This window comes from Miniopterus natalensis, chromosome 4 (genome assembly GCF_054644295.1).
Source record: "Miniopterus natalensis isolate mMinNat1 chromosome 4, mMinNat1.hap1, whole genome shotgun sequence".
NCBI lineage: Eukaryota > Metazoa > Chordata > Mammalia > Chiroptera > Miniopteridae > Miniopterus > Miniopterus natalensis.
Genome location: NC_142084.1, coordinates 38,090,505 through 38,112,811, shown reverse-complemented (window position 1 = coordinate 38,112,811; position 22,307 = coordinate 38,090,505). Strand labels below are relative to the sequence as shown.

Below are 22,307 nucleotides of genomic sequence, written 5' to 3'. Positions count from 1 at the left end.
CCTTGACCTTAAAAAATGCCTGGTTGTTTTTTTCAAGTAAAATATCAAATTTGTCAATTTATGCCATTTTCCTCAAAGGGAACCTTTCCCTGAAACTGTTGTTTATTTTATGCTATTTTTTTTTAATGATATAAAATAAGGGTAAATCACTATTACTGATAATAGGGGCCTAGTTTCAAAACTGAATATAATTATCCTACAATGGTGGTAGCCTTCGAACTACCCTGACATTTCCCAGGAGGGAAAACAAGTAGAGAAGGCAGAAGTAAATCCCCATGTGGATCATAGTCCTGGTTTTATCTCTTCTTGGCTTTGTACAGCCTTCAGCTGATCTTTAGAAGCCCTGCCCATCCACACTCCATCTTGTACATTTGATGTATTTAGAAGCGTTTAAAGTGATCTGACATCATGACTTATGTCTAGTTTACCAAAACGTCCTGGCTTCAGAAGTTTTGGGACACTGAAGTGAGTGAGTTTAGTGGCTTAGCTACTGCAGGGCTACACTACACCACACCACTCTAATGTCACGGGCCACATACTGCAGAGTCTGGAGGCAGGGTTACTATTTCCCTAGTGCCACAGAGGCCCCCTAAGCTGTTAGGACTTCATCTAAGATGGTAGAGCTCTACTCGTATTTATTATGCTCCTTGACCAAACTACTGCTCTCTTCAGACTTTTACACCAGGCACTTAGTCTTCCTCTGGTTTCCATGTCCTGCCTGCTGTCCCCCTGGGAGATTTCAAGTTCCATGGGAATGAACATCCCTGATGCACAATTTCTTTGTCTTACTGGCTCTAGTGACCATCAACACCACTCCATTTCAGCCACCCTTTTATTCCGTGGCGGTACCTGGACTTCTCATCACAATCCTTCTCTCGTCTCCCAATATGTTGTATCTTTTCCCTTAAATGACTTCCCAGTCCAGCCTAGAAGCTGTTCCTTCATGTTAATAGTATTACATTCTTGGCTTACCTCCCTCTCACTGCATCAATAGACAAAATGCCAACACTGTTAACGAAAACTGTCATTCTCCACCAGGCTGCTGAGCACTGCTGGAGAAAGCCACACAGTCAGACTGAGACACACAAATCTGTGGTCTCCAGGCCCAGCTAGACCCACACAACTGCCCCTACTTGGTTCCCCCTCCAGTGCTCATAAAGGCCAGCTCAAAACTCTCTTCTTTCTAAAAGCTCCTACCCCACTTCCTCCCTATTTGCTCTAAACTCATGCTTTCGCCTCTTTTTAATTAATTAAATTCATAATGAATATTTAGGATATACCAAAGGTATAAAGAAGAATATAGTACATCTTTTATAACTGTTACGCAGTTAAATAAATAATTTTTTCAATACAGTAACAGACCCCTGTGTTCCCTTCCATGATCACATCTAAAAACCTCCTCCCAGACATCATAACTCTTCTGATTTCAGTGTTGATCATGCATTTCTCTGTGATTGTACCCCTTGTGTATGTACCCCTACATAATATAAAATTAGAATATTATTTTACATGTTTCAAAACTTTCTATAAATGCCACCATGTCCCTCCCATCCGTCTGCCCTTCCTCACCCTTCCTCCTCTTTTTCTCTCCATTGGTTTGTGAAGTTAATCAATGCTGATCTGTGAGATAAAGATCCATTTCATGTAGAATGAATAGATAGTGATACATTTATTTACTTTCTTATTGATGAGCATTTAGCCTGCTTTCAATATTTTATTATTAGAAGTTGATTTGCTGTGAACATTCTTCTGTCTTTTGCTATGTATTTGCAAGAATTTCTCTAGAATATAGCTTAGAAGTGGAATTGCTGTTCAACTTTACTAGATATTACCAAATTATTTTCCATTGTGGTTGGAACCCCAGCAGTGCATAAAAGTTTATATTGCCCTAAATCCTCATCAATATTTGAGATTTTGAGACTTTAAAAAATTTATTGATGGCTATATACTTACATCTCATTTGGTTTTAATTTGCATTTCCATGATAACTAGTGAAGTTGAGACTCTCATAAATTGTTTCTCGGCAATCTGTGTTTGATATTTTTGAATTACCTATTTACATATTTTGATAGGTTTTTCTATTGGGTTGTTTTGCTAACATTTTAAATATATTCTGGAAACTAAATCTTCATCATTTATGTTTATTACACACGTTATTTCCTTCTTCTCTTGTTTTAACTTTAATTTGCTCTTTTTCTAGTTATATGGTGAAATCTTAGATCATTGATTCAGATCTTCTTTTCTAATATAAGCATTTAATAATATAAATTTTCCTCCAAGCATACTTTAGTATATAGTGTAGTGATTTCATTCTGATTCAAATGTGTATGTATGTATATACCCTCTGAATAACCTCTGAATAACAAGAGAATTTATAATTGTATGTGTGTATATATATTATATCTATATAATTATCTAGAACTGTATTGTTTAATTTCCAAATATTTGGGGATTTTCCAGATATCTTTTTTGATTTCTAGTTTAATTTTATTGTGGTCAGAAAATATACTTGTTTTTATTCTAATTCTTTTAAATTTGTTAAGGTTTGTTTTAGAGCTAGGCTATAATCTTAATGAATGTTCCATGTATATTTTGAAAAAAATATCAGTATCCTGTTGTTGTTGGAAGAATTGTGTTATAAATGTCAATTAGGTCAAGTTTTTGGTAGTGTTGCTCAGGCTTCTAGATGCCCACTGGTTTCCTGTCTACTCATCCTCTCCGTTACTGAGGAAATGTGGATGTCTCCAGGTGCACCATTGGGGACTGGATTTTCCTCTCAGTTTTCATTTGCTTTATGCATTTGAAGCTCTGTTGTGGTGCTTTTACATTTAGGATTGTTATGTCTTTTTGATGAAGTAACCAATTTATTCATTACATAATATCCTTTTGGTATTTGGTGATGTAAAGTCTGTTTGTTTGATATTAACATTGCCCCTTCAGTTTTCCTTGGGTTGGTATTTACTTGCTATATATTTTTGATCCTTTTACTTTTTACCTATGTCATTATGTTTAACTATAATGACACATATAGTCAGGTCTTGGTATTTTTTTTATTAATCTAAGTTGATAATCTATGTCTTTTAATTGGTGTGTGTGTGTGTGTAAACTGTTAGCATTTAATATGATTATCGATGAGGTTGGATTAAAAGCAAATATTTTGGTAGTTTTCTATCTATTCCATGTGTTTTTGTTTTTTTTCCATGCTTTTAGATTTATTGCACAATTTTTTATGATTCCATTTTATCTCCACTATTGACTTATTATTTATACTTATTTTAAAAAATTATTAGTGCCTACCTTAGGAATTACTATATACATTTAATTAATCTCAGTCTACCTTCAAATATTTTAGTGACATAATTGTATGCAAAATCTTCAGTGCAAGAACAGTAGCTCCCCTTTCCTCCCTTTGCCCTTTTTGCTATCAATATTGTATGTTGTTCTTTTTCATGTGCTATAAGCATACAATACATTGCTACTTTTTAGCTCTAGACCAGTCATTGGCAAACTCTGGCCTGCAGACCAAATTCTGAATAACAATTAGTTTTGCAAATGAAGTATTGTTGTAACATGACCATGCCTATTTGTTTATGTATTGTCAGTGGTACTGCAGAATTGAGTGGTTGTGACAAACTGTACACCCCAAAAAGCCTACAATATCTACTATCTGCCCTTAAAAGAAAAAATGTGCCAACCCTTGTTTTAGGTAATTGTCTTTTATAGTCACTAAAAGCAAGAAAAGGTGAAATGAACATTTACTTTCCTTTATACCATTTATAGTACTCTTCATTTCTTTTGTAGATTCTAGTAGCTCTCTGTTATCTCATGCTTGAAGAACTTCCTTTAATGTTTCTTGCAGTTGCAGGTCTGCTGATAATAAATTCATTCATTTTTATTTGTTTGAACAAAGGTCTTTATTTCTCTTAGTTTTTACAAGTTATTTTTACTCTGTATGGAATTCTGGGTTGACAGTTTTTCTTTCAGAAATTTAAAGATGTCACTCAGAAACAACATGATCAAAATTAAACTCATCACCCTTGACGACCACTCCTCCTTTATTCTCCAAATAGTTTATTGGCCCATAACTTACTGGGTTTCACCTGAGTATCTGTCTTTCATTTTCTCAACTCTAACATAACATCTAATGTCATCACCAAGGCTGGGTTATTCTATTGAATAATTTTCTTTGGAATTTAGATTCTCTTGTCTAGTCATTTGCTTTTATTTTTGCTAGATCCTCATTATTATTTTATTTCCCTAGAATATTAAAGTAACCTTCAAACAGCCTGTATCCTCATCAGGATGACACCTTCCAATACATTCTCTACTTAAACACCAGTAAACTTTCTGGAAAAAAAAAATCAATGCAATCATGTCATTCTCCTGCTTGACGTATATTTAATGTGGTTTCCTTATGCTCTAAGAATTAAGTTTAATCTCTCTAGCTGTCTGGTTTAAATATATTGTGGTGTGGGATTAAGCAAAAACCAACAAACAGAAACTCATAGACACAGACAACAGTATGGTGATTACCGGAGGGAAAGGGGGAAGGGGTAGGAAAAGGTAGAAGAGAGTGTAGGGAAGATAAATGGAGATGGAAGGAGACTTGACTTGGGGTGGTGAACACATAATACAATATACAGATGATGTATTATAAAATTGTACACCTGAAACCTACATAATTTATTAAATGATGTCACCCCAATAAGCTAATTTAAAATATTTAAAAATGAATAAATAAATATATTGTGGTATGTAAAAACCAGGCTATTCTTTATTCTCATGCATGATTTTCAAACCAAAAATTTCCCAAGTAGACATGGAAAAGGAACTGTTGTACCAAATCATAACCATAAGCAAATGCTATATTTATCCAGTAGAAATGCAGTGGTTTTCTAGAGATTTGCTAGTAATACAAGTGATTTCTTCTGAGGTATGTTCTTTGTAACAGGTAACAAATATGAAATTTGTCCTCAAATGAAAAGGAATAGGGTTATAAGAGGTCATATAATTCTTGTTTTGTATATGTGGCTCCATTCTCTCTAAAGTTGAAGTTATTTTTAAGTTAGTAAATAGCTTTGAATAGTTTATGTTATGCTTAAAATTGGACCACATTAACGAGTCATTTTAGGCATCTCTTACTCACCTCCAAAATACACACACTCACACATAGAGTTTACATTTACTTTATTAATTATTCACCATTAGTGTGCAGAGTTGTAACTTTGTGAGATTCCTTCATATTACCTTAGCTAGGTCTTCTTTTCAATTTTTAAGGTGACTGATCAGGATTGAGGGTTGAGTCTTTGTTCAAGAAAGAGTGAAGTCAACCAAAGCCTGAATCTAAATCCTACATGCATGGCAATCTTCCACAGATATTCCCCCACTAATGCTAACGCATTCGTCATAGGTTCTTGAGAGAATGTGATACATCGAAAACATGTCTGTTCTTATTGGAAAAACTACTAAACTTAAGTAGTCAAAAATAAATTAGAAAGCATTATCTTAATTCAAAATATAATTTTCAAATTGACAGAATGTGGTGCAATGGCCCCTTACCCCACCAAGTATCCCTGGTTATATTTTTAGAAGCCAATGTCTATTTATCTGCAACTTTATTGTATTATTTTCTAAAGATTCAAGATGCTTTCTGGATTTAATTTTTGCCAGATGATCTTAAAAACTAGAGCTGAATTACAAATGAAGCTGCTTTGTTAAGAACAACAAAGACTAAGGCTGTGGATTTTTGAAGCTGGAGACCAAATCAGTATTCCAAACCCAAACTCTGTTGCTCCCTATCTCATTAAACAGCATCGGGTAGACATTTAAAGATTTTTATACATTTTAATTTGGCTGGTCACTTGATTTAAAACTACATCGATTTTTTTTTTTTTTCTAATTCATTCTTGGTCATATATATCATGCTAAATATCAAAATGAATTTGAAAGTCGTTGAGGCTGTCTGTAGAAGAGGGTACTAAGTTCTTGGAGATGCTTTCTTTCCCCATTCTAATTTTCATCATTTTGCTGTTGCTTTCATTTTCATTTCCCTTTGAACTTTAGCTTTTAAGGATTGTTATTCATTCTTTTCAGCATCTATCTCGATCATTAAACAATTACACCTTTATCAGGCAGAGCAGCAAGAGACTCTGTGGATAATGATGAGGTTGGAAACTCCCCTGCACAACCTGTTGGCTCATCTTGGAAGAAGAGTGTCATGACAAATTATCTTTATGTTTTCATGAATAATGTTCTAACAAAGGATGGTTGGAGAGATGATCATAAAGGGCAGTTCTAATGGAAAGGATGAAAGTAATATTCACCTTGGCAAAACACTATAATGCCTTGACAAGATGCTATCTCTTCTTGCTGCTAAATTAGGTGCATTTAAGTTAGCATCCCTCTGTTTTACAGAATGAACTAGAAGAGAATGAGTATACCTTTCAGGATTTAAATTTCCTCATATGACCATAAAATAACTTCAGGGAAAATACCCATTTAACCCAGAGTTCCTGGTACATTAACTAGGTGGATTGGTCTTGAATGTAGAAGTGGTATAAGCAGGCAGGTAGTTATAGTTTCTACCCACCTTTGATTCTTAGCTTCAGATGAAACTCTAAAGTAACCTACAACTTTGCTGTTGATGTTTCCTAAATGCAGGATTTCAGAGTGGGATATCAGGTCTTTAGTGTGAAGATACGTCAGTATTAAACCAGGAATCATTAGCAGTGACATCTGGGCACAACAAATTGGAAAATTAATCAACTGTGAAGGTTGATCATGGAAATCAAAGAGGAAGGAGCATCAGAAGAAGGCCAGCACTTCCTTCCCTCACCCCAGGCAAATGAGAGTGGGGACCTTCAGTTGACAAGTAAGTATCTCTGTGCCCTTCCTTGGAACTCTCTGAGAATGTACACTGGGTCCACCAAACACACAGAAACTGGGGCTCTAGCAAATGGCATAAGATTAACTAAATTTTTGTCCTTTGAACTACTTCTTTTGGTGTTGTGAGTCTGTGAAATGCTTCTTATCTTTTACCATCTTTAATGAGATGGATGATATCCATGCAACCATTAAATGTCAAATGGTAGAATCAAAGTTCCTGAATGTGTATTAAGACACTAACAAACACTTCTTAATTTTGCATTTGCATAATCTCACTTGGAATTATTTTTTGGAACATAGACATTTTATACATTTTCTCTTTAACACCAAAAACATTTAAGTGGAAAGGAAAGCATTTGGGCAAAATTGTTGCCCTGCTGTCACCGCCCTACCTGAGCACCAAGTGCCATGAAGAGAGCAAGCTTGGAGGTCTGGCCAGGATTTACATCTGAACATTACATTTAGGATTTGTGCTGCTCACATAATTAAAAGCAGAGGAATTGTATGGTGTTTGTTTTTCACGTTTAAAATTCTAGGGTTTGGGTTTTATTGTTTAGCATGAATTGTGTCTTTTTCTTTTCCGAAGATTCCTGTTGCCCAGTTATTAGCACTGGCAAACATTTGCCTAACCTCTCATTTAATTTACATTATGAAAATAATCTTTAGAAAATGGTATTGGTTGGATACATTTTTTGAGAAATTTGGTTGTCAGAGCTTATAGCAGAGCTAATTGTTAATAACCTTTTAAAAAATCCACACTATTTGAAATGCACAAAGACCTACCAAATGATTGTCATTCTGACCTCTTTTGGAAAGCCTAAAATTGTTAACCATAGCATTGTTAAATGTCAGCAGGAGAAAAAATAAAATGGTTACCATGCAAAAACTGTGAGCTCTGTAAATAAAAAAATGAATGATTTTTATACAAAGAAGTAGTTCTAACAATATATTAGTGACCAGATACTATTAAATTTAAATTGTATCTGATGAATCCACCGGTAAAAAATGAACACGGAAAGGATTTACATAATATTCTTACATTGCTGCCAAATGGTTTACTTGTCCATAATTTAGTTTTGCCTCTTTGGCCACCATGGGTGCTAACAAGTGGCATCGCAGTTGTCATCCACTCTTGTTTAGGAAGCACCCATGCTGTGTGTGGTCTTCAGGCATCCACCCGCCAGCCTGGTCTTTCTGCCTTTAACCATTAGATGCTCCCATCTCCTCACCTTTGTTCTCGAACTCACTTTCCCTTCCACTTCATCTTAAATCATTGAGCTGTGTTATTAGATTTAAAAAAAAATTTCCAAGAGAAATAGAGGCATTTAATAGAATGTTGATTTGAGCTATCAATCAGCTGGCAGTATAACCAGCAGCATAATATCCTTCGGAACCTAATTAGAGACATCCCTTTAAACAGTAATTTACTATGTATAGGGTTAGGGTTTGAAAGAAAATTCTACATGGAAGAGTGCTTTGGAGTGGTTACCTTTTTTTGAAGGTTGCATCTCTTTTTACATGCATCCAAAAGAAATAGACACAGCGGAAAATGTTTTATATTTGTCACAGCTTACAAAAACAGTATTTCTGAGATTCTTTATGGCCATGGAGCTAAATAGATTAGTCAAATTTTTAGTTATATCTAGTTCTGCTACAAATATTATGTTTTCCCTTGAGAAACCACTGTTTGTAAGTCTGATCAACAGAGTTTATTTATTCTACCAAATAATATATTAATATATTCTGTGCAGGGTGAAGCATAGTAATAGTCAGTGATATATTTTTGATAATGACTTAAATATCTTTAATCTGAATCCTTACATATTATTTATAGGTATTCAGAAGACACCAAATGAACCACAGTTGGAATTCAACCTTGGTAAGAAACCCTGTCTTACTTATATCAATAAATATAATAATTTGTATATAAAGTTCGCAAGTTGTAGGCACATTACTTATATCATTATATATTTTACAATCTCTTATGAACCTTGTTCTAGAAAAACTTTTATTCTATAAGGTAAGTGCTATTTTCCCAATTTTTTTACTTAAAGAATCTGAGCCGAGGACTAGGTCAGTTCACTACCCCAAGGACATAGCGTTCAGTGGTGTCAAAGTTGGGCCTCTCACCCAAGACTGGCGACTAGAACTCATTCTCATGCAGTGACTGGGTTTTGTTGCTAATCAACGCTTCTGGAAATCTCTGTGTCTATTGATTTATCCCTTGGGCTGGAGACTGACCTAATGTGGAGTTTTTCTTTGTTTTCCTTTATGCCCCTTTCAGTCTCACTCGCCCAAAAGTATCTTTTCACTCTTCCATCTTGAAGATGGAATTATGCTTTTATTTTGAGGCATAATTTATTGAGAAAATAAGTATACATAATCTTTTGTTTTGATAGTTTGTTTTCTCTTTCTAACTTTATTTTTAGTGCAGTCTTAGCTTCACTGCAAAGTGTAGTAAAAGGTCTGGCGGTTTCCCATGTACTCCCCACCTCCACAAATGCATAGCTTCCTTCATTTTCAACATCGTTTTCCAGTTTTGTACATTTGTTATCGTTGATGAACCTATATTGACTCATGATTATCACCCGAAGTCCATAGGTAACATCAGGATTCTCTTTTGGTATCGCACATTCTATGGGTTTCCATTATTGTAGCATCATGCAGAGTATGTCCACTGCCCTGAAATCCTCTGTGCTCCACCTATTCATCCTCTCTCTCCTAACCCCTGGCAACCACAGATCTTTTTACTGTCTCCATAGTTTTGCCTTTTTCAGAAAGTCAGATAGTTAGAACCATAAGGTATATAGTACTTTCAGATTGGCTTCTTTCACTTAATTATATTGCCTTTAAATTTCCTCTCTGTATCCTCATGGCTTGATAGCTCATTTCTTTTTAGCACTGAGTAATACTCCATTTTCTGGATGTATCACAGTTTCCTTACCATTTGCTTACTGAAGGACATCTTGGTTTCTTCTGAGTGTTGGCAATTATGAAAAAGCTTCTATAAATATCTTGTGCAAGTTTTTGTGTAGACATAACTTTTCAACATCTTGGGGTAAATACCAAGGATCTCAATTAGCGGATCATATGGTAAGAGTGTATTTAGTTTTGTAAGAGGTTGACAAACTGCCTTTGGAAGTGGCTGTACCATTTTGCATTCCCAGCAATGCGTAAGGTGTAAGGGTTCCTGCTGCTCCACAGCCTCGCCAGAAGTTAGTGCTGTCAGTGCTCCCGATTTGGGTATTATTTTTTTTTAACATTTAATTTTTATTGCATATGGAGATAAAAGGTGCTGTAAATGAAGGATTCTAGATTTTTTTATTTTCTCAAGTATTGAGAAACAGAAATGTGAAAACTCAGGAACCTTTGTGGTAATACCAATAAAGTTTTACTTTTTTCCTCCAGAGTTCACAGATATAGAAAGAACTTATTTTCAGAAAGGGAGCTGAGGAGCCAAAGAGGCCTAAGCACCTCTTGACTCACTGACTGTCTCTTACTACTCGAGCCTTCATCTGGCCATCTTTCATTTTTAATGAAAACATAATAATTTTTTAAACATTTTTGGAAGGACTTCTGAAAAGTGAAGATTTGTTTGAATTATTTGGTGTATTTCATAATACAGATAAAGCCTTCTTCTCTGCATCCTGGAGAACAGGGATAACCTGAAGGAGGCAGAAGCTATTGGTTTAGAGGAGGTTTGGTAAACCTGGTGGCCAACTTTCAAGAGACTACTTGTCTGGGCCAAATACCTGTCTTCTATTTCATTTAAAGTGATCTGTCTTATTCAAAGACCTAACTATGCTCTTTGTTTTGAAAGTCCAGTCAAGTTCAGTAGCAATGCTATTGTCACTTACATTTCTGGCTTTGGACCATAGATCCAAGAGATGAGCAGCTGCAAGAAATGATTCCTAATAATAGTCCTCCAATTTAAAAAACAAAAGAAAAAAATCCTCAAATATATTTTTTCATGTTGAATAAAAAAAATACACTAGGATTCTTAACAATAGATAATTTTATCTTATCACAGGGCAAGAAATGCCTGACCATTAAACAAAAGAAAATTATTTAGAGTCTTCAGGGAATTGAATTGTTGATCTTGAAAGATGTGTTCCCCCAAATCTTTGTTATGTCTCTTAAAGAGATCCTAAACTGTATTATTTCTTGGAAAAAAAACAACCCCAAAACTTAAACTACTCTTTTAAGGACACTATAGGTTTTAGTGTATTTTTTGTCACTTTTTTCTTTAAGTTTTCTTAATCCCACAAATTCAACACTTTACCTGCTATGTAGTTAACTTCATTTGATAAGAAATAATGAGAGTAATAGTTTCTTAAATATTTTTGTCATTGTTGAAGAATGTATATATTTATTTAATTAGAAAAAAAGCATAGTGCCTTAAAACAAAAATAAAAATTTTAGCAAAAAATAGGATAAACAAGGTAAGCAACTTTTTCCAGTTAATTTTCCAACTAAATTTTTGATATTTGATTCTCAAGTCTTTACCCAAATATTCAAAGTAATTGAGAATTCGATGGCTGTGCGTTTTCCATTTAGAAAACAGCCACACAGATTTTGCTAGGTGTCATATTGCTTTGGAAAAAATAACTATTTTCCATCAAGGATTTGTTTCTGCCTTGTCTGTATGCCACTGTAAAATCACTATATCTTGCTGAAGGTCCTCTGCTACATCTTTATTCAACTAAATGAGGTAGGAGATGCTTAGTCAGTTGAGCAAGATAATTGGCTAAAAATATCTTGCTATCACAACATAAGCATGTACTGAAAAAATGAGTATCTTATGTCCATTGTCAACTATATTTCTCATGGTTGGCTGCATTTAAATTATATCATTTACTTTTACAACAGCAACTCTGCTTCCGCATTTCTTTCACTGTTTCATTTGAGTTCATTGAAACCCTCTTTATTTTCACAAAGGGAGAAATAATAAAACCCCCCCGAGAATGCTTATTTTGCTTATGGCTTAATAACATTGTTTTCATTTCAACAAAGCTGGCATTTAAGAAGAATGATCATTTCTTAAAATCCGGATGCATTTCTTTCTTGAAATCATTGTTGAAAATGTATAGAAGAAACTAATATTGACAACAAGATAAAAGAAATTTCTATGAACTATTTCTTAAGTTCATCCTAGAGTCAATAGAAAGCTTATAAGAATGTATTTTCATATTTTATATGGACACTACATATGTCATAAATTCAAAACAATAGGCACTAATGTGATGTGTACCATCCCAGAGGTCAATGGTTAAAATTCAGTTTTATCACAGTATGTCATGGTACAATGACAAGATGTCCTTAAGTAGGTTACTTCAAATATGAGCGTGACTTTAAGTAAGGAGAGGTTATCTTCTTTGGTTGTTAAGGCTTTGTCCAAGGAAATGCTGATTCCAAATACTCTATTCTTCTCTTGGATCACTCTCAGATTATGTGCACTGATTTTGGATTTTGGATATAGAGCCTCTTTAATTCTAATAGCCCTACTGGAAACAGTCATGTAAATCATATGATCAGTTTTCTGTCTTCATAATTTGAAAACATGTATAAAAATGTGCCCAAATTGATAAGCTGCACCAAACAGTCTCATCTCTTTACAGACACAGCTTTTATAGCTTGCTAGCACCTTCATTAACCTACATGTCAGGTTCATTTATACTTTATGAACTGCTATAAATCAGTCATTGTTCTGTATGTTTCTCTGAGAGAGAAAATCTTAGGAGGCCACGCTTACCAATTCTCCTGTGCTCAGACTCCTACTTCTGCCGGTCTGTGTTCTATAAATGATTGTAACCCTCTGACTTGTTTAAAACTCCGGTGGGAGAGTGGAAGATTTTAGTACATCTTCTTTAGTATTTTTCCCCTCTACATGGTATGCAGGGCCAGCTAAAGGGAATACCAAGCATGGAGGTATATTTTTATATTTCATCTATTGATAAAAAATATTGCTTCATACAAGCTGCTAGATAACCTTCAAGAGACAAGAGGAGCAACTGCTAAGGATTAGACAAGGACTGTACTGGCCCTATTTTGTTGCCACATTATACATTTATTGTCATGTTCTTGATTCTTAGGCTATGATACTTTCCTTACAAAACATTGCATTCCATTGAACAATAATTTTGGGGACACTTTCTAAGCACAAGCCATTGTGCCAAGTGCAGGGAGAGCACAGTAATAGCACAGTAATAGCGACCATTTTTTCAGCATCTACTATCTGCTTGCCTCCCTACAAGCAGTAGGCCATGTTTTTCTTACTACAACTCTATAGGATAATGATATTAAAAATAGCTAACATTTATTGAGAGCTTATTTGCTCCCCGTACATGATTCTAAATAATTTATATAAATTAACTACTTACTTGTTATGGTGAGATAATTGCTGTATTATTATCTTTGTTTTACAGGAAAACAACAACAACAATATAGACGTGAATAGGTAAAGTAATGAGCCCCAGATTTGAACCAGGAGATCTGAGTACAAAGCATACTCTCCCATATCATAGAGAGATCAAAAAGCTAAGATTCCTAATGGTTAACTTTCCAGAGATCTTATGGAAGTTGAGTCACAGTCAGAGTCCAAGTTGACTTTTTTTCTGATTCTGAAGCTCCTGCTTTTAACCATTGGCCTGTATTCCCTCTTTGTTGATTCCTGCTTCCCAAGGATTTCCAAGAGTCAGTGAGACAAACAGTTTTCAGGCCAGGCAGATTGTGATCAGGGCAAAATACCGGCATAAGTCAAGAACTGTGGAAGGACTGTGCAAGCAGCGATTGACTCTAACTGTGGTATTGGGAACAACATCTCAGAAGAAGTGGCCTTTGGACAGTTCTGGAAAGATGAGCAGGCTTTCATTTGGTTTGAGAAGGAGCATAAGGGACAATTCAGGCAAAGGGAGTACCTAATACATGAAACAAAATCCCAGTTGATGCATTTAATGCTCATTTACATTTCCCTCTTTATTACTTCTAATCCCACTCTAAAAATAAATTAAGTCTCTAAAATCCTCTTGCAATATTTTATAATTGTTGCACACATATTAGGAATTTGTTTTAAAATTCTAAATGAACACAAGTCTTTAAACATTGTCTTATTGCTAGCAAATTGTATTTAGGTATCAGGAAGAATTAATTGAGTCATTGGCATTGGGGATATGCTAAGTGAAGCTCAGAGAAGGCTTCGGCTATGCTGGTTGGACACTACAGACTCTGTAGCCACACCATGCTCCTGAAAATTGCCTACCTGCGCAGAGTTTGCACACGCAGGAATCATCCCAGTGTGTCTGTCTTTGAGCTATCTCAATCTTGACAGCACCAAATAAATAGTGGATAATACAGATGTCTCTTGATATCTGTGGGTTTTTGTTCCAGGACCCCCTTGGATACTGAAATCCATGAATGCTCAAGTCCCTTATGTGAAACGATGCAGAACAATGAATACGATTGGGTCTCCTCAAATTCCCAGCCCCCAGATGGAAAATATTGTTTTCAATTTGAGGTTGGTTGAATCTGCAGATGCAAAACCTGCTGATATAGGGGCAGGCTGTACTTTTTAAGAGATATTTTCCAAAACAACCATTTATCACAACACAACAACACAAATAATAGACAACAAATAGAAATCTATTTGCATTTCAGGCTCAGATTTCAGTTTATAACTTTCTAAGGCCACGTGGCTAGGTAGCAACAAAGACAGTTCAAATCCTAGCAGTCAGGCCTTAGAAAAATTATACAATGTCTCTCTGCTTTCTTATCTGTCAAATGGGAAGGATATCCATATCTAACGATAAAGTTCTTGTTAGGATTAAATGAGTTAATATACATAAAGCACTTACACTGGCATCTGACATGCAATGAATGATTGGTTAACCTTTATTGTTTTGAATATAATGTTGGTTGAATCACTTCATCACAGTGAATACTTCCTGGAGCAGGGGGTCTTGACATTACACTTTTGAGCATAATAATTGCTGTCACTTCTGGAGAAGTGTTAGGCTGTACCCTTTTCACTTTTTTTATCTCTCCTCCTACAACAGACTTCCTGCTATTCATGTTCACAGATGAATTCAGTCTCTTGCCCAAGGGCATAAGGCCAGGGAGTGGAGGAATATAGATGTTAACTCCAAAGGCCATGTTCTTTGTGGTTGGTTATTAAAAGTACAGGAATGGGAACGGGAAGACAATAAGAAGTTATCTAAGACCGGCATAATGTTTTTGTAATGCTGAAATAATTAGAGATTTTATTGAAAGAAGAGAAAAACGAACCAATTAGAGTTTCTTAACAGGTTTGTCACGTGGGTAGTGGTTTCTGGGGACTGAAGATGTAATGTGTGCTATGGTCAGAATACAGCCTGTTCTTATTGACACTGGTCTAAGTTCCCGCTCAGCACTTGTCAGGAGACAGATACCTGACATCAGTTAATAAGTGAGAAGTACATAACATATCAAACTTCTCTTCTTCTTGCTTCCTTTTTGCCACTACTGTATCATTTCACTGAATTTTGCTGTGATGAATTATATTTATTCTTCTTGTCAAATTTCTTTCTGGGTAATATATCATAGAAGCTTTTAATTGAAGGAGGTCTTTGACCAGGTGTAACTTCATGGGCCTACATTGATCGTTCCACGTAGGTTTAACAAATTATTTGTTACAGTTTATTTTTTAACGTTCACTCTCTAACTTCTTTATCTGTGTCTTTCGTCCATGATCAACATGCGCCATCCAGTTTCTTTCTTTTTCTGGGTGATTCACCTAATTACAGTCTTCCCTCCATTGTCTAATTCCTGAGAGTGGCTGGTGGCTGGGTCAGGTCTACCTTTGCAGCATCTATTGCTACGTATGAGTAATTGAGGGATCAGGCCTACCTAGGGGCTTTGTTTGTTAGGTGGCCTTGCTCTGTGTAAAGTCAAAAGTGGCCGAGGTTATGATGCTGCTGTCTGTGTGGCTGAAATTTGTCAGTCAGCCTTCTTGTCGAGCAGATGGTATCCGAACGTATCCTACTGGGCACCATGCCACGGGGAAGAGAAGAGACCTAATGGAATGGAGCGCAGGATTTCAAAAAAGCCCTTCTTGTTTCCATTGTACAAAATAGCAAAACAGTTTTTTCCCAAAGGCTTCTTGCTTGGGCTTTGACCTTTTGCAGCTGGCAAAGGTGGTGCTGTTTCCATTTCACAACAAAGATACTGACTCTCGGAGGGATTCAGTGACTTGCCTGCAGTTGAGAGCCTTGCCTGGTGGGAGAAAGCCCACACTTTTCAAGGGCTCTGCCCCTTACTCCTGCGTGACCTCTACTTTCCCAGTGACACAGATTGCTCTCTGCTGTTACTTGCAGTGGTGAGGTGGCAGAAGTCAGTTTAGGGGAAAAAAAAGTCCCAGGTAAAAACTTGTTCAATTCAGCGTATAAGGTTACCCTATCCCAATACTTAAAAAAGTTAAACATGATCTCGCTCTAAACAATTTCAAACATAAATGTTAAATAACATCTAGGAGCCTTTGTTTCCAAAATTTTTAACTCCTGCCCTCATTTTTCCATGGAGATCTCTACTCCCATTTTCAACTGGCTAGTAGGTAGCTCCACTGGCTCATCTAGGAGATACGTTATGCTTAAGATAGTTAAGACCTGATTTTTTTATTCTCTTTCCTGTTCTTAAAAACATTTTCTTCCCCCTTGATGCCTATCTCTGTAAAATACTTCACCATCCATTCAGTTAACCAAATCCCCAAACTTAAATCTTTCTTAATTCTTCTTTTCCCCAAACTTTACATCAAATCCATCACGTCCTGGACTTTTTGTGTTGAAAAAACATTCTGAATTTGAACACCTCTCTCCATTACCATGGCTATGTTCAGTTCTAAGCCACTATCACCTCTTACCCAGGCTGATTAGGACAAATTAGGGTTGGCCTTGTGGGTCTCCTTGCATCTGCTCTTGCCCCTGCATAATAATCCCTGCCAGAAGACCCAGAACAATCTTTTCAAAGTATAAATGTGTTTGCTTCACTTCCCTACTTAAAATCCTCCACTGGCTTCCATTTCACTTAGAATAAAATTGAAATGCCTTGCCACATTCCACAAAGACCTTGAGCACGCCATTCTCACCTTGCCTGTGCTAATCTGCTCCCCCTGCATCCACCTCACTGGCCTTCTTTTTGCTTCTCTAACAGGCCAAGCCTTCAAGTCTTTGTATTGCTGTACCCCCACCTCCAAGCTGGCTCCTTGGTATGTTTAGGCCACAGCTCAAAGTCACCTCATCAGAGAAGCTTTCCCTGATCCACACTCCTCCCAAATTCTCAATTTAATCACCCTGTTTAAAATTCTCACTAAATTATTCTTTAAACTTCATGTCCCCCTAGATTCTAAACTCCATCAAATAGGGAACTTGGGTTCTTGTTCACCGATATGAAACTGCCACCTAGCATCATGTCGGGCACATTTAGACAGTCAGTAAATATCCATGAACTGAATGCATGCGAGGATGCCTCTGTTCCTCTCAGGTTTCTTCATTAAATAAATTTACATGTGTAGATATACCTTGGAAATGTTTTGTAATTATTACTAATACAGTTGTTTGTAAAAAGCAATTTATTTTAAACTTCTCAAGGAATACAATTATTGTTTAACCACTGGTATTTTGTTGTTAGTAAATTATATTAGGAAAGCTAGAGCTTACTCCCCTTAGGGTTCTTCTAAGAGAACTGACGAGGAGAATCAGTCATAGGCAGAGCTGAACAAGTGAGTTCTGTAACCAGACGGCAATAGCTGACGACAGCTTACCTGCGTAGAATTCTACACCCGAAATTCTTCACAAGGTAATGTTAAGATGTCTGCGTTACAGCATCTTAACAGCATCGGGAAGCAAGCAATTTTGTTATGGAGATGCTCTTACCAACGTGCATATACACACAGTAAGAAGCACAGCAGATAACCAAAATACTAGAAATGAACTGGGGTCCAGAGATTTTAGGTCACGTTTCAGCCGGTAGCATATAACCCTGAGAAAAGGCAGCACAGGGGCAGTACTGAGGGCTGAGTGCCATGCTGAGAGCATTTGCATCCCAATTCTGCTACTGGCTACTTGTGCAACTCTGAACAATTTATCTTTACTGGCTTGTTTTTTGGGCTGAATGAGGTAGTGCACTTAAAGCACTAAGAGTGGTGCTAGGTGTATACGTGCCCTGTTAATGGTATTATTCTAACTGCTATCTTGGGTTAATCCCTTACCCTCTCAGAAACTCTGATTTCTTATCTGTAAGCTGTGGATAATAACTCCTATTTCATGGGGTGTTTGAATTAATATATGTGAAAATGAGAAGTACTTTATTAATTAATACATTTTTAGGAATTTAATAAATCTTTTTTTCACATATTTAATTGGATCTTCACACACACTCAGTGGGAATAACTATAATTTTCGTCCCCATTTCCAGATGAGGACACTGAGACTCCATCACAAATTTAAAGTCACCCAGTCAGGACTATAGTCTCTGACCCTGATCCTTTGGGTGTTTACTACACCGAGCAAGGAAGAACTACCACGGAGACCTTCAAAGAGAAGGTGTCTCATATTCTTACCGTCCCCAGTCTACCACAAGTCCTGGAAGATCTGAGAAGATGGTTCTTCTTTCAATGAATTCGGGTAGTGTAGTCTCCTCTTTTCTCTGAAAAGTCCTGTAGGCTGGGGCTCTGAAGCACTCCCCACTCACCCGGCAGGCGCTCTGCTGAGCTTTGGGTTTGAACTGCTCTCCTTGGAGATCCCAAGTATTCTGAGACCTGCTCTTTGTTCCTTTTGCCTCTGATTCTCGTAGAACCACTTTCTCCCACTTTCAAGTTATCTGATCTACATCGTTTTTGACATAGTGTTAAACTCGTGGCTTTTGCTCTGAGTAGTAGATCTTTTGTGCCCTCCAGCTAGCCCACATTTGTCTTCTCATCTACAGACTCAGCTCTTCCCCTCTTGTCCTATGTCGCCCGGATCACCAGTCATTTCTAGCTTTAGCTTATCCGTACCGACCTCGCTTCATTTCCTGTGAGTCAACAGCCCTCTGATGGAAGAAATGACTCCCCTAAAGCTATATGCTGAACATGAATATTGAGATTTTCTATTTTCTACAGGAAAATCACACATATGATTGACTCAAGAGACTCAAGATAAACGGGAGTTATCTTTTTCAAGTGCTTCAAAACTTGTCTTCCCCCAAAGAATGTCCTAGATGGAGACAATAAAATGAGGAGCTAATTACCCTCTCAGAACCATGTTACTCCCACGCTTCCCTTCCCCCCTTATTTCCCACTCTGTCTGTGCGTGGCTTTGATTTAATACTTCCAATTGGCTTGTAAAATATTTGGCATTAGAGGGACAGCAATTTCATAAAAGCACCTAATAATTCCTCATATAATTATTAAGCCCAATATATTTATAGGAAAAAATTACTGAAATTTAAAAAATTACCTTAATTTAAGAACCAACTTCTAAAAATTAAGCTCATATGTGCCATATGAGCTTATATATGTGCATATTAAGCTCATATGTGCTCATATATGCTCATATATATATGTGTGTGTGTGTGTATATATATATATATATATATATATATATATATATATATATAGCAGTTCTTCTAAAACATTTTGGTTTTGGAAAGCTTATCTAAAAATTGCTTCAGTCAGGATTGGGTGAAACCCAGACCATGAGTCTATGTGTTGTTCTTGAAGTCATCTGATTGAAAAACTACTTCCCAGATTGCTTACTACTTCCTGCCCAGACAGACGGACCTCAGATTCTCTCAACAGAGAATCAACTCCTGAAGGCAGCATTCCAGGCTCCTATTTCCTTTTTGCTTTCTCAAACTCCCAAACACCTAGACATCACTTTGTGTCCTCAGTTGGAGTTCAACAATTTTGAACACATGTCTCTTTCCTGCCACCCCGCCTGTAACTAACTGTCTCCACCAACCACACTGGCTTCATCTTGGGGTTTGGAAGCAAGTCAGGGAAGCAGCCCCTTCCCACTAACCCACGTGCACTGCTGGATCCATTGATGGGCTCTATGCTCGTCCTGAACGGGAATCCTGTCGCCTCTGGTGAAGGAACTGGTAGTTCTGGAAAAACGTTGTCATCTTGGCCTCTGAGAGGGTAAAAGGCTTAAGGTTGTTGCCCATGTTTCTCTGTCTTACTTCTGCAATCCTACTTCTGACACTACAGATTTCCATTTACTGACTCACTAGATTTCTTTTAGTATTCAGAGGGACCAGCTCCCGTTCTTGGAATAACATTTCCATTCGTTCTTAAGCAGCACATATGTTCCTGCTGAAAAGAACAGCGGAAAGCTGCAAGCACTTGTTTCTGAAGTGGAGTGTGGATGTGGAGCCCGCACACAAAGAGCCAAGCCTGTGCGCAACATTGGGCGGTGATGCCACACCGATTTGGAGTTTACTGCATTTAGAGTGGGACATCAGAACCAGGAGAGACGCAAGCACAGGCCTATTTTTAATTCAACGGCTTGAGGAGAGAGTCTCAGCCACCTTGGTAATATTCATGAAACTAAGACAAAATATAATTTTCTGAGGCTCGACGTGAGAGAAGCTGAGGGAGCCTGGGACAAGCTGGAGAATGGGAGTCTTCTGGTACTGACAATAGTGATTTAGACCAAATTTGTTCTTTTCATATGCAAATATACTGTCTTCTGTACAGCTGGCATCTTCATTGCTCCCAAACACAGACAATCAAAAAGCATTTCCCAAGAGCACCATCGTCCCAGGCAGAGGTTCCTTTTCTCTCTCTCTCTCCATTCTTCAATGATCCTGAAATTGACAAACGATACTAAGCGGCTAGTTTATTTTAGTATGAATAATGTTCCCAACTAAAGAAGTGAATATCTTCTCAGCCACTTTTTGTAAAAAGCCAACATGTTTTTATTCAATACACACAGATCCACATAAAATATGGTGGCATGTTTTTATATTGTCCTGTTATGGGGGAAAAAGTAAGACATTTTATTTCAGGTCTTATTTCTCTTTTTCTGAATCTAAGCTTTTTACATCAAAGAAATCAGTTTAGTTTATAAGTGAATCCATTGAAAAGAAATTTAGGAGCAGTGGTGCTCAAAAGCTACATCTCAATGTAGCAAGAATTCTAGAGCAGTGCTTCTGTAACAAAATCTCTTCAATTCCCTCTGGCAAATTATTACCTATCCTCAATAACTCTGTCATCTGCTTTCTCTCCATGACATTAGTCTCATCCTTTCCTCAAGTTTTACTTGAATTTTATTATCAGAGTGTTGAGAGTCTTAAAATTCTTGTTACAAAGTGAAATCACCACTGACCATGCAGAGGATGAGACAGGGCAGATGATGTTACTGACAAAGTATTAACTCAGGCTGCCGAATGCTGAGCTATTGGTAAGAAATAAATAAATAAAAAATAATCTTCATCCTTGAGCCATATGTTGTGATCTACAAATTTGACTGACTGATTAATTACAAATATGGATACAGAGCTAATGGAACTATGAGGCAGCAGTAAGCCCACTGTTGCTCTGGGCATGAGCTAACAACACAGGCAAAGTGTAGGCCTAATGCCACTTGGCACATAGTAAGTGTGCAGTAAATTGTGCTTCCTGCTCCCTACCCCCATAGTATTAGCAAGCTTCATGTATAATCTTAAATGAGAATAGCCTTAAAATTGGTATGATATTAGCATTTTATTGTAGTAGTATAGGAGCAAAAAGATCTAGCATTATTTTAGTATGTGTAAGGAATTCTTTCATTAGGATGACTTTGTATGTTTATTTAGCCTCTCTATGTGTGTGCATGTGTGTGTGTATGTGTTGATTCCTTGGGTTGATTTCTTATCTTTGAATATTAAATACTGAATTACTTTTTATCCCCTGACTTTCTGGGAACCTAAAATTAATGGTGCTTGTTCAAGTTATGTGAGTAAATTTATTTTCTTGGAAAAACCCTAATTTTGAATTTGTAATATTAACATTTTGAATTCAGGGCCTTAAAAAAAACAAAAGAAAAAATAATTCCAATATTTTAAATCATTTTTCCACACCAACTTTTATACATTTTTTTCTTTTACCAAAAAAATATTGCTTATGTAGGCAGCTATGCATGGTTCACATATTATTTAGGGAAGCATGTCTTAATTAAAATCTCCCACACAACAGTTAAGGGGAAAAAAACAACACATTTTGGTTGTATTTCTATAAGACTTTAAAAATGGTTACTGAACTGAAGGGAGAAGTTATGGTTTGTTAAGAAAGACATATTCCTGGCCCTAGTAGTCCCAAGTCTTGTGACTATGCCAATGATGACTTCGATAACCTCACCTTTCAGATTGATGAGAGAAATATATGTTAGAGAGGGTGTTTGAGATGGCAGAAAACACAAAGGAATAATACCAAA

The 22,307-nt window shown here is 36.6% G+C and overlaps 1 protein-coding gene across 5 annotated transcripts in view; it reads left to right on the top strand.

The window, feature by feature from the left end:
* Positions 1–22,307, top strand: part of INPP4B (inositol polyphosphate-4-phosphatase type II B) — a 531,720-nt gene that overhangs the window by 252,950 nt on the left and 256,463 nt on the right. For 4 of the 5 annotated variants that reach the window (XM_087816497.1, XM_087816494.1, XM_016206930.2 and 1 more), the window contains 2 exons: positions 6,661–6,871; positions 8,720–8,764. In XM_087816497.1, the coding sequence (XP_087672623.1) occupies positions 6,781–6,871; positions 8,720–8,764 (136 nt within the window). In that variant the 5' untranslated portion in view covers positions 6,661–6,780. Of the gene's footprint in view, positions 1–6,660; positions 6,872–8,719; positions 8,765–22,307 lie in introns of those variants that run through there. The other variant, XM_087816498.1, reaches the window with a different exon arrangement.